We start from the raw sequence: 13,318 nt of genomic DNA, 5'->3' as shown, positions 1-13,318 counted from the left end.
TGAGCCGTTCTGACAGCGTTAATCAGCTGTCAAACGGCTTGAAAATCTCCCCTTCGGGAAAAGAAGGGGAGGAGAGCAGGTGGGTGAGGGTAGAGCTCCCTGAAAACCCCTGGATTAATTCCAGGGGTTAGGAGGGTGAGAGCTCCCCGTTCAGCCCACTGAAGCTCCGGATCCGGGGGGACTCTGTTTTTTTTTACAGAGCTAGGTGTTGCGTCCAATTTCTGCTGTCAAACAGAAGATTAAATGATTTCAAAAAAGCAGGCGGAACAGAAGCAGGAGGACAAGCTTTTTGCAAGTATAACACTTAACTCCAGGGATACAATGTTTCTAATTGGATTTTCTGAGCTGGAAGTTAAGATGGCGTTTCTTTGTTGCGATTTTAAAAGGGAAAGTTAGAAAAAGTTTTTGCTAATAGACTCGTGCTCAGAGACTGGCTTTAAGTTGCTGGAATAGATTTTGAAGAGCTGTTTGGGAAAAGATTGTTTATAAAGAAATTGCTGAATGCTGCTCAAAAGGATGGCTCTGACTTTATGATTTTATGGTTGTGGGAAGAAAGAAAATTTCTTTAAAATAAAATGGCTTCTAAGAAAGGAGATCTTGAAAGTGCTGGATGCTATTTGGAGGTGTCAGAAACGAAACAGTTGTCTGATTTACAGAGTTGTAAGGATTTTGATGCAGAACTTACAGAATTTATAAAAGAAGCCATGAATAATCATACTGCAGCTATAAGTAACCAAATAGCAATTCTTAAAGGGATAACAACAGAAATGACTGAGGAAATCAAAACAACTACGGAGCATGATGACAACTCAGGAGATATTGCAGCAGAGAGGGTGGAAGAATTTTCTCAAGAATTTTCGAGCTTACTCTCTGCTCTTTTCGGAAAAATTGATAGAATCCTTCAAAATTATGACTTGGTTTGGAAAAAAGTAGTAAATGACCAGACTTTCGAAGTTTCAGAAGATGAAGGAGACTTGTCAGTGGCATCTATACATTTAATAGAAAAGAAACAATTGAACTTTTCTTCACAAACTCTTGACAAACTTTGGTTTTACAGACGAAGGAATGAACTGATTTATATAAGCATGAAGAGGCGATTTGGGGGCTCTAAATCAGAGGAAACTTTTTTAAAAAGGGGACAATTTTTGCAGTTATATCAACCTCAAATTAAAATGAAAAACCTCCTCAAAATAGAAGTAGGAGGGATGCAGAAAGATTGGAAAAAATATAAAAAGAAAGCAAGAATGGAAGATTAATCTTTTCTTTTGGCTTTGTAGTTGTTCTACTCATGGTTAAAAATGATTATGTTGTAGGTATTATAACTACTGAGGGGGGAAAAAGTATAAAGTTAAATATTGATTTTTAAATATGATGTACTAATGGTTGATTAATCCTTTTTGGTTTTTTAGTTTATGTATTAATGGTTAATTATGTTGTTGATTATCTTTTAAATTTTAAAAATTGGAGGGAGGAATAATGAAGGGGGGAAATTTAGAAACTTAAAAAATGTAGAAATTTAATTAGTGAATATCTAAGGTTTATTTTTTGTTATGAGATTTTAAGATAAGAAACCAAGAATGGAAGATTAATTTTTTTTTTTTTTTTGGCTTTGCAGTTGTTCTATTCATGGTTTAAATTGATTATGTTTTAGGTGTTATAACTACTGAGGGGGAAAAAGTATAAAGTTGAATATTGATTTTTAAATATGATGTATTAATGGTTGATTAATCTTTTTTGGTTTTCTAGTTAATGTACTAATGGTTAATTATAAAAATGTAGAAATTTAATTAGTGAATATCTAAGGTTTATTTTTTGTTATGAGATTTCAAAATATCTGAACTTTGAGAAAAGTAGGAGGGGGAAAAATGTTTTTAGGTTTGAATGTTTAAGATTTGTTAATGGTTTTAAAATTCTTAGAGTTATTGGATTACATGTTACTTTGTGTTTATATAAAGGGAGGTTGATGAAATTGTAAAAGGGGAGTTAAGGGGTCTTGGGAGTTATTAAATCTTGCAGTTAGCTAGTTTATTTTAGCGAATGTTTGGTGAAATCTATGCCCTGTTTTTGTTCTGGGAAGTCGGGGGTGGGGGGTGGTGAGGAGGGGTTGAAGATTGAGTTTACCAAATTGATTTTTTTTTCTTTTTTTCTGATGATAGTATGAATGATTGTTTATATTGTATACTTGTTTGATCAGAAAATAAAAACTTTTTTATTAAAAAAAAAATAAATAAATAAAGGGGTGCCACCCAAAAGGTTGGACATTGGCTGTGTTGCCTCGGTCAACAGCGTTACCATGGCCCCTAAAACGTACTCAGATGTCCTCCAGCTTCCCAAGGAAGAACAGCGCAGGTGGAGGGTGGCAATGGAGCGGGAAATGGACAGTCTCAAAAAATTGAAAGTCTTCATCCCCATGGAAGTCCCCAAAAAGAGGAAAGCAATTGGCACCCGTTGGGTCTACAAGGTCAAGCCAATGCCCAACAACAAACTCCTCTATAAGGCCCGGCTGGTAGCACAAGGCTACGCACAGCGCTACTTGCAGGACTTTGATGAAACATACTCTCCCACCGTGAGAGCGGAAAGTGTGAGGGCTGCTTTGGTCACCGCAGCAGCACATGGGGAACACATTTTTCAATTTGATGTGCAAACTGCTTATTTACACGCACATCTAAAACAAGAAATTTACGTCAGAGGTGCCCCCGGATTTCAATGGCAGGAAGGCCACACCTGGCTTCTGAAGAAAAGTTTGTACAGCCTCAAACAATCAGGCAGACTGTGGTACAAATGCCTGACTAAAACTCTCAAATCACTGGGTTTCCATCCATCTCCAGCTGATAAATGTACCTTCACAAGGGATACCAAAGGGGGGCTGGAGAAAGTCCTAGTGTATGTCGATGACCTTTTATATATAGGGCCTGACAAGGGGGGATGTATTATATTTGCCAGGACCCTACAAAAAAAGTTCACTCTAAAGTCTTTAGGATATGTGGACAAGTACCTAGGCGTACAAATCATCACTACACCAAAAGGTTTTGCTCTCTCCCAAAAGGAAAAGATAGAGAAACTCTTGGTGAAATGTAAAATGGAAGATAGCAAGCCAACGGCTATCCCAATGCAGACCGACTATTATGGATTGGCACACAAGGATAGCCCAGAGTTCCAAAATAATACTCTATTTAGGTCAGTGATCGGCTCATTACTATATATAAGTAACTGGAGCCATCCAGATATTGCCCTGGCCGTAAACCTGCTATCTAGACAAGTGGAACATCCTACCCAGTTCCACTGGTTGGCCATTAAAAAGCTATTAAGGTATCTCAAGACCACAGCAGATTACGTGCTTCGCTTGGAACCTGAGAATAGAGACAAGGCCCAATTAAAATGCTTCGCGGATGCGGACTGGGCCGGAGATACCAAGACACGTAGGAGTACTTCGGGCTTCTTGGTACTATTAAATGAGGCACCCATCCATTGGCATGTGGGGCAACAGAAATTTGTTTCGTGCTCCACCGCTGAGGCCGAATATGCATGCTTATCAGAGGCAGGGAACGATCTGATATGGTTTGATGCCTTAATTTCTAGCATCTGGACACCACCGACTTTGCCCATCCAAATTATAGAAGACAACACCGGGGCCATAGGCATTGCCAAAGCCTATGCGGTGGGAAAAAGGTCCAGACATATTGATATCCGCTATCAAAATGTTAGGCAACTAGTAGAGATGGGGTTTATATCTTTATCACATTGTCAGACCAAATATCAAACAGCTGATATTTTCACAAAACCTCTACCAGCAGATAGGCACAAAGATCTGTGTAAAAAGTTATGTCTCACAGGGTAAAATTTGTTGTGCATTGCATTTGTATGTTTGCATGCCATTGGCTCGCAAGGAGGGGAACTGTCAAGTATTTGCAAGCCATTGGCACATATATCACACAGACACTAGTGGAGGCAGAAAGTGCCCCCACCCCTATGTGGAGAGGAGGGGCTTACACTGATTATAAAACCCCCTCTAACCTTTCCACCAAGCCCTCTTTTACGTTTGTTCTCCATGAGACATGATCTTTGATAGGGGTAGTCACACACGCTGTGTGCCCCCTATCCTAATGGATATTAAGACAGCCTTTGTATATAGTTAATATGTTTTGTTATATGAATAAATACATTTATCACATTTATTCATGCATCTGCCTTTGGACTCTTCTATGCTCCTGGGTGTTTCTACGATCCCAATTTCCACAGGAACCTATCTGGATCCATTAGGCGCCTGGGATGGAACCACCTGGTCGGTTCCATCTCCCTGCGGCAGAGGGTAGCGGCTCGAAAGTCTAGTCGGAGGAGTGAATGATCTGACCATGACAAGGGCTTGGTGACTATATCCCCTGTTTCTAGATCATTCAACCACTGACCAGAGACAAAAATCAAGTCCAGAGTGTGTCCCCCCGTGTGAGTAGGGCCTTGAACTAACTGGGTCAGGTCCATGGCCATCATGGAGACTATGAACTCCCGGGCTGTCTCTGACGTTTCACCGATGGATGGAAGGTTGAAATCCCCCATGTCCATAAGTCTGGGGTTATCCACTGCCACCCCAGCTATTACGTTGAGCAGCTCGGGCAGGGCCGCTGCTACGTGGCAGGGAGCCAGGTATGCAATCAGCAGGCCCATCTGCATCCCACAACCCCACTTCACAAGGAGGAACCGACAACTGGCTGTCCCTCAGACAAAGACCTTCTTTAATAATAGCCGCCACCCCTCCGCTCCTACCCTGGGCCCTCGGCTGATGGAATGCATGGAAACCTGGTGGGCACATTTCAACAAGGGGCACCCCCCCTCCAGACCCAACCAAGTCTTCGTAATAACCACCAGGTCCACTCCCCCCTCCTGGATAATGTTGTAAATGAGTGGGGTTTTATTTACCATGGACCTTGCACAACATCAGCCGGAGGCCCAGCCCTGAGGATCTGTGCAACCCGGGGAACAAGAAGAGTATTGGGGACCGGAGTGCATAATCACTTGAAGACAGCGAGTGCGCACTCTCGAAACATGATATGGCCCCCTGCTACCACCATATCTGCCCCTCCCACCCAAGTACTGATTAAATTGCCCTCATTAAGTTGGACTCTAGCCCCCTCCCTGATATCCAGCCCCACACCCCCGATGCCGTAGCCCCCCGCTGGACCCGGCCTTGACCCTGGTGGGTTGCCCCCCAGACCCACTCTGGTCGCCCCAGAACCCCTTAAAATTTTGGCTAAAAACATACTTTAAAAATCCCTCAACCCTCTCTTCGTGCCTTGCCACCTCTCAGGATTCCACAACCCATCATCAAGTATGGAGGGCCAAATTTGTGAGAGGGGGGAGTCTCGCAATACAAGAAGGTCAGCAGTCGTATACATCAAAATAATATAATATAATTTTTAAAAAGTTTTCTTTTATTAATTACCACCATTCTATCACATTTAAATAGAATGAGATTCAATCTTCATTGGTTCATTAATCCATTTGTCCAAATTCTTATTTTTATAAGGTTCCCCAATGTCACTGTGTTTTTGTATTTGCCAGCTGTGCTCCCATTCTAAGACTTACGGTAGATGCAGAGCTCCTTATCTCTGATTCTACTGTGCATGTCCACATTCCTTCTTCCATATTCTTTCACTTTCTTCTAACTTTTTTTGTTCGCCTGCCAAGAGGTACGGCAGGAATGCTGCCAAGGTGTAATCATTAGCTAGTAAGACTGTTTTTACTTCTTTATAATAAAATGTGTTTATTAGAATATATCTCGGTTTTATTTTCTTAAAGTATACTTCAAGGAAAGGTCACGATCCATTCTCTAATCAAGGTGCAATTACCCAAAAGCAGAATGGGATTAATTGCCACCCTGACACCCAACTTCTCTTTTCTCAGTCAGAATTTTTTTTTTAAAAAAAGCTTTTTCTTTCGCTTCCCTCACCGCCAAATTACCAAATTATGAATACACCGCCGCTTTCACTCCTCGCTGTCAGCTGATTTTTTTCCCACCCTCTTTGTTTTACAGGAGGATTTGAAGGAAAAATCTTTTTCCAAAAATCCAAGAAATCAAATTCTCTCTCACCTCGATGTCACATGTTGTCTCCTTTCTTCCTCTCCCATTGCAGCCACCCCAGCTTCCTAGCAACTTCTGTGGGCACTTTCTCTACTGTCTGGTTTAAGGAACTTCTTCTAGTCCAGCCAGGGAGTTTGCAAACTCCCTGTGGTGGACAGTCCATGCTCCTCTTGTTTGTCGTTCCTACAAGATGACTTAGGTCACTTAGGACCCCCGGACAATGAAGATATCGATGGGTCTTCAAGAGACCTCAAAGAGCCTGTCGTACCACTGTGATGAATCACACCCAGAGAAGCAGGCAGCGTTGGTTTTTCTTGACGCCCAAAAGGCCTTCGATAACCAAAATTGGGAATTTATGATTGAACAACTACAAAATATGCAAATTGGGGAAAAATTTGGGAAAATTATAGCAGAAATCTATACCAAGCAATCAGCAAGGATAATTATGAATGATGACATAACAGACAAATTTAATATAACAAAAGGAGTCAGACAAGGCTGTCCACTTTCCCCCTTACTATATATTCTATCATTGGAAATCCTGTTGAAAAAAATTAGAGAAGACCAAGGAATTGAAGGTTTAAGGATCAATAGAGAAGAATACAAAGTTCAGGCCTTTGCTGATGACTTAGTGTTTTTGACAGAAAATCCTATGGAATCTATACCTAATTTGTTTCAAAAAATAGAAGAATTTGGAGAAGTGGCCGGACTAAAAATCAATAAAAGTAAATCGAAGCTAATTGTTAAAAACCTTACGGAAATCCAAACAAAAGATTTGACAGATAATATACAAATTCAAACAACAACAAAAATAAAATATCTAGGAATCTGTTTATCTACAAGAACATCAACAATTAAAGAAAACAATTATGATAAATTACTAGAACAAACAAAGAAAGACTTAGAAAAATGGAAAAATTTACACATTTCATTCCTAGGAAGAATTTTGGCCATTAAAATGATTATATTACCTAAATTTTTATATTTGTTTCAGGTCACTCCAATTAAAATAGACAAACCGTTTTTTGAAAAGCTGAACAAAATAACATCTAAATTTATATGGCAAGGGAAAAGGCCACGAATAAAATTTAAACTGCTTCAGGATACAAAAGATAGAGGAGGAGCTGCACTCCCTGATTGGGAGATATACTACCAAGCAGCAGTACTATCGTGGGTTAAAGATTGGATAGAATTAAAGGACTCTAGAATTTTAACAATTGAGGGACACGAACTTCAATCTGGCTGGCATTCTTTTATGTGGGATGAGAAATACAAAACACATTCATATTTTAAAACACACACAATAAGGAATTCATTATTACAAATTTGGCTTAAAATTAAAAAACAACATTATATGAAGATACCAAATTGGCTAGCACCGGCAGAATCAATTAGGCACCCAAATTTAACAGATAAGACAAAAATAATTAGATATAAATATATAATTGATTATCAAGGCAAATTAAAGACAAAACAACAATTGGAGACAGATTTACACAGAGGAATAGACTGGTGGACTTACACTCAAATACAATCCAAATACAGAGAACATATAAAAACATATGAAATTTATAATCAAAAACAAGAAATAGATAAAATTATATTAGATTCAGAAAATAAATTAATTAGTAGAATTTATAAATTTCTTTTACGCTATAAATTGGAAGAAGAGACAGTCAAAGAAACGATGATTAAGTGGGCTCAAAATATCAAACACACAATACCTTTGGAAAAATGGGAAAAGTTCTGGCAGGTAAATCTAAAGTTAACGATGGCAACGGCGTACAAGGAAAACCAACTGAAAATGTTTTATTGGTGGCATATGTCTCCAACCAGATTGGCAAAAATACAACCTAAAAATAGCCCAATTTGTTGGAAGTGCAAAAAGGCGCAAGGGACTTTCTATCATTTATGGTGGACGTGCCCGGCAGCAAAGAAATTTTGGTCTAACATCAAAAAATGGTTGGAACAAATAACAAAAACACAGATTGAAAAAGAACCAGAAACATTTTTATTAGGAATCTTTAACAAATCATACCCTAAGGATATTAAATATCTTACAATTCACATATTAACTGCTGCAAGAATAACTTACGCAAGAAATTGGAAACAAGAACAAATACCAAGTGAAACAGAAGTAATAGGGAAAATTTTAGAATGCGCTGAAATGGATAGGTTAACCAAAGAATTACAAGAAAGAGAAGAATCAGACTATTATAAAATATGGAATAATTGGTATAATTGGTTAAAAATCAGAAATATACAAAAAATATAGGGGATATATTACCGATTGATATATATATATATATATATATATATATATATATATATATATATATATATATATATATATAATAAAAATATTATTAGATTAAAGAGAGGTGAAGGAATATATTATAAGTAGAATTGTAGAACGTCACTCTGAAAAAATGCTTAAGAAGAAATTACACTCTTTATGTGTATATGTTGTATAAATGTTCGTTGTGTATATGTTACGTATGTCTTTTTTAATATTTATATTCAATAAAAACTATTAAAAAAAAAAAAAGATGACTTAGGTCACTTAGGACCCCCGGACAATGAAGATATCGATGGGTCTTCAAGAGACCTCAAAGAGCCTGTCGTACCACTGTGATGCTGGCCACGCTCTCCTCTAATTTCTTCTGGATCTTGACTTTTGCTTGGCCAAATGATGCTATCTTCACCTCTCCGATTCTTAGAGTACCCACCTTCACTTTTGATTCTAGCTCTCATTACCTGTAATTCACTATAATTTCTCTAAATCAAGGAGATTTTGGAACATTCACATCCGTAAATTCAAATTTGTAAGATCTCCGACCTCCGGGTGTTTCGCTGCGCATTGAAGACCCTGTTGTTCCGCCAGGCCGGACTATCAACACAATAGTTTTAAATTGGGGTATTTAAATTTATTGGGGTTTTAAATTTGAGCCACTTTATTTAATTATTTTAAATTTTATATTGTTGTTTTGTCTGTGTTTTTAAATGGGCTGTACACTGCCCTGAGTCCTTCGGGAGAAGGGCGGTATAGAAATAAAATTATTATTATTATTATTATTATTATTATTATTATTATTATTATTATTATCCAACATTTATTATTTAAAAGTAAAATCCATACAGAAATAGAATTTTAGGAAGGAAAATGCATGCCTTGTAATAAACCCTGCATTCACTTCTTGATAGGTTCAGCCGCTTTCTGTATGCAATGCTATCCAGGATACAGAAAGGTGAAAATAGAAGGGAAGCCATTTTGCTGTCATGATTGCCTTCCATGTGCAAAAGGGAAAATTTCAAACCAGATGGGTAAGAGTGGTCCTGCGCAAGACTATTCAGTCTTCTTAAACATGGTTCAAAATGCTAATATTTAAACTACAAATAGCTTCTATTCAATGATATTACTTTATAAATAACAAAAGTGAAAGAATATTTCAGGGAATCCAAAAATCAACTTCCAATCTCATTTCTCCTTGATTGTTCCCAACTATGGCTTCTAATTGATGCTAAATTTTTGTTTTCCAAGATAAAGGAACTTGTGTTAACTGGGATGCAGTTGCTGAATTTAGGAGTTTAATTCCATTAAATAATAATATACCATATAGTATACATTTTCCTCCTCCTAGTGTAACCATTTTTTTTGCTTTTCAATTTTTTCTCCAAAAAAGGTCTGAATGATAAAATATTCCAATCATGGAGAATATCTGCAGGTCAGGGTTGAAATAGGAGTCACTGGGAGTTTCTAAACTTGGTTGTTTTCTTGGAGAGATTTCATTACCCAAACTCACTAACATCAGTGTTAGTCTAGGACTAACACTGATGATGTTGCCTATTTTGCAAAATGAAACATCTGGAAGAAAACAACCAAGCTCCACCTCTTGCACGTGTCCCATAGGTTTGCCATCATGGCCCTAGACCATCAATCTAAAGGCCATTTCTAACCTGGGACCTGCCGCTTCATCCTAGCACAGGATTGCAGAGTGCATGACCTGCAGATGTTTTTATGTCAGTGATAGATGTTAAGGTTCAATCTGAATCAGAAGTTGACAAAGTTTGAAAAATAGCCCTTAATATTTTTGTTCATGTCTTATTTCTGTTCAAGCATGTGCTTGAGGAAGAAAATCTAGGTAATTTCACTCACTGAAATTAACTGGGAGCAAGAAATAAGAGATGCGCTCAATTTATGTTACAGCATTTCTGTCACTCCCAGTTACCATTGTTAGAACAATCCTGTGAAGTGACAGCATTCTGTGGTCTTGTGATTTCCATTTGTAACTTCCCACTCACTTTCCCATTGATTTTTCTTCTCAAAGGTTGCAGATGACAATTGGATGATTGTGGGACACTGCAGGGTGTAACTTGGCATAGAGCATGGTTACCTAAGGAACCGTTTTCATCCGATTGCCTCTCCTTGTCAGCATTCGAGAACAACCTAACTCCAATTAAAAACTCCAAAACAGGCATTTTCTCAAAGTTCCTATTTATTAGAGTAGGTATACTGGCACATCTGGGAAAATCTGTGAGTTCCGGTTTTTCCCTTCTGTATCAACTCACATGATTAGAATGGACAGCATTGTGTTATGCTGCTTTGCCACTTTTTTCCTGGGGTACATTCCATTCAGTGGTGATTTGGGGAGAGATCCTGCCCTGGGCTCCTGTTATGTGGTGTTCTGCTGTATTCTTACTGTTTTGGTTCCTCCTCAATATCTAGATGAGTCTGCTATGGAGGTGCATTTATTGAAGAGGTTAGATAAAGGAAGAAAGGAAGGAAGGAAGGATTTAATATTTATAAATAAGTGAACTCCCTAAAGTTATTTCACAATTAAAGAGGAAGGACTGCTCTGAATGATTTCCTATTTCCCATTTTTGTGATCAAAAAGATAAATATGAGCCATAGTGGCGCAGTGGTTAGAATGCTGTACTGCAAGCTAATTCACTGCTCACTCCAGGAGTTTATAAGGTCAAGAAGTCTGCAACTCTATACTTTGAGGAAACAGAAGATCCCAGTTTAGGAATGATGACAACATTGACAATCTAGACCATATTAAGTCTCCAGGTTAACAAATTACTTGAAAATTATCTGCCAATTCAGAAGAACAAAGGAAAAGAAATTGTGAGTTTTGGCTCTTCAAAATATAATGCTGTAGGTAATCAAAATTCGTAGGATTTCTGTCAGCACAAAGATCTTAAACCAATCATGTTATTTAAGAAAAACTTTATCTGCCCCTCTTAGTAGCAATTGTCTTCAAGGGAATGAGAGTTAGTGTCGCTTGATAGAACATGTTAGGCATTTCCTAACATGAGACTGGAATTCTCCTCCTTACTATGTGTCAGATATATTTGATAAAAGATGGTGTACATATGTTTACATTTCTTGTACAGATTCCAAATTCAACAAGCTCCAGCATGTAACAATACCTGAAAGTTGTGCTCTAATAGGGAGAAACTTAAAATGAATAATGAGCAGATTAAACTCCATATTCAGATTTATTTCTTTATTAAACGTCCCTTTGTGTTTAAATCAGGTCTTAAAATAATGATGTAACATTTGGGGGAAAATATGCAGCCCAGTAATCCAGTTGCAGAAGCCAAAATGGAGAAAATCTCCACAGCCACCATATATTTGCCCTTTGTACTCAAGTAGGTTGGAACAAATGATATCCAGACACTACAGAAGACCAACATGCTAAAGGTGATAAATTTGGCTTCATTAAAGCTGTCAGGTAACTTCCTGGCAAAAAAGGCCACTGTGAAGCTAATAGAAGCCAAGAACCCCATAAAGCCAAGGACAAGGTAAAACATTGTGGCTGAACCTTCATTACATTTCAGAACAATTTCTTCAGCCATGGCATGCATGTCAGAATCTGGGAATGGGGGAGAAATTGCCAGCCACACTAAACAGATCAAGAGTTGAGTCAAGGAGCAAGAAAGGACAATAGAAATAGCCATCCTTTTCCCCACCCATTTCCGCATTTTGGAGCCAGGCTTAGTAGCCATGAAAGCAAGAACAACTATGGTTGTTTTACCCAAAATACAAGAAAGGGCTATGGAGAAAATGATGCCAAAAGCAGTTTGTCGCATGAGACATTTCACTTGGTCAGGTTGCCCAATGAAGAGGAAAGCACAAAGGAAGGAGAGGAGAAGGGCAATGAGAAGGGTATAAGTGAGGTTCCTGTTGTTGGCTTTGACAATGGGGGTGTCCTGCTTTTTAATGAAGATTCCCAGCACCGCAATGGTGATGACAGAAAAGAAAAGACTAACAGTGATCAAGGTGAGTCCCAGTGGCTCATTGTAAGACAAGAAGGTTATTTCTTTTAGAATGCAAAGAGTTTGAGCCTTGTTTGGATATCGATCTTCTGGACATTGGAAGCAATCAACTGCATCTGGAAAAAGAAAACATCATGGCCAATTTCAAGAAATACTCAGATAGTGGGACTGAGAGTTAATTAACTGGGTTTATTTATTTATTTAGAAAATGTATATGGCTGCCCATTCATCCTCAGTGACTCTGGGCAGCTTATAGACAATCAAAAGTCTAATATAAATGAATTAAAAACAGTAACCCACATACCTTGGTGACAACACACATCAAATGAGCCTCTTGAAGGGCTCCATCCTAGTCTGGGTTCCCCAGGTCTGTTGGCAGAACCATGTTTTAAGGGACTTTCAAATGAGTGTCAAACTGGGGGCCAGTCTCATCTCTGTGGGGATGATCTTTCAATGGGAGGGGGCCATCACGGAGAAGGCCCTTTTTCTCGTTCCCACCAGATATACTTTCTTAGTACCTGGATACATTTAATTAAATAATGCCTGTTTATTTTTAGTGCCTTTTTGTAAATATGCCAGATCTTCCGAGATTTATTTATTGCTTGATTGCATGGACTCTCTTATTGTAAAATCTAATAATGAATTGAATAACAATATTTTTATCATTAAGGTATTTCCTAAACAAAGTGAAAAAACATGTTTAGTTTTTGGAGGAAGGGAGAAATATATATTTCATGGTATTTTATTTTAGGAATTAAGCTCCTAAAATCAGCAGACGGATCCCAGTTTTATCTTTTTCCACTTTTACACACACATATCAACACAAGGCCTGTCGTCTTAAAAAATAGGCATTAATCAGAAGTCATAATTTGGGGGAAAAAATTAGAACAAACCAAATTGGATATTTATTTGTGGATGCTCTGAAATATCTTTTCACTTTTAGTATTTATGTAGCAATAT

At 38.1% G+C, this 13,318-nt stretch overlaps 2 protein-coding genes across 2 annotated transcripts in view; both read right to left on the bottom strand.

The window, feature by feature from the left end:
* Positions 1 to 4,668, bottom strand: part of LOC139317652 (vomeronasal type-2 receptor 26-like) — a 43,586-nt gene extending 38,918 nt beyond the window's left edge. Inside the window, exon 1 of the mRNA XM_070944735.1 lies at positions 4,466 to 4,668. Coding sequence (XP_070800836.1) covers positions 4,466 to 4,668 — 203 coding nt within the window. The remainder of the gene's footprint in view (positions 1 to 4,465) is intronic.
* A 6,910-nt stretch (positions 4,669 to 11,578) lies between these two features.
* LOC139317651 (vomeronasal type-2 receptor 26-like) overlaps positions 11,579 to 13,318 on the bottom strand; it is a 51,765-nt gene continuing 50,025 nt past the window's right edge. Inside the window, exon 8 of the mRNA XM_070944734.1 lies at positions 11,579 to 12,474. Within this exon, the coding sequence (XP_070800835.1) occupies positions 11,579 to 12,474 (896 nt within the window). The remainder of the gene's footprint in view (positions 12,475 to 13,318) is intronic.

This window comes from Pituophis catenifer, unplaced genomic scaffold (assembly GCF_029215685.1).
Source record: "Pituophis catenifer annectens isolate HBS135680 unplaced genomic scaffold, rPitCat1.0.hap2 SCAF_5, whole genome shotgun sequence".
NCBI classification, from domain to species: domain Eukaryota; kingdom Metazoa; phylum Chordata; class Lepidosauria; order Squamata; family Colubridae; genus Pituophis; species Pituophis catenifer.
Note: the sequence above shows the minus strand (reverse complement) of the source record. Positions and strands in the feature narration are given on the sequence as shown.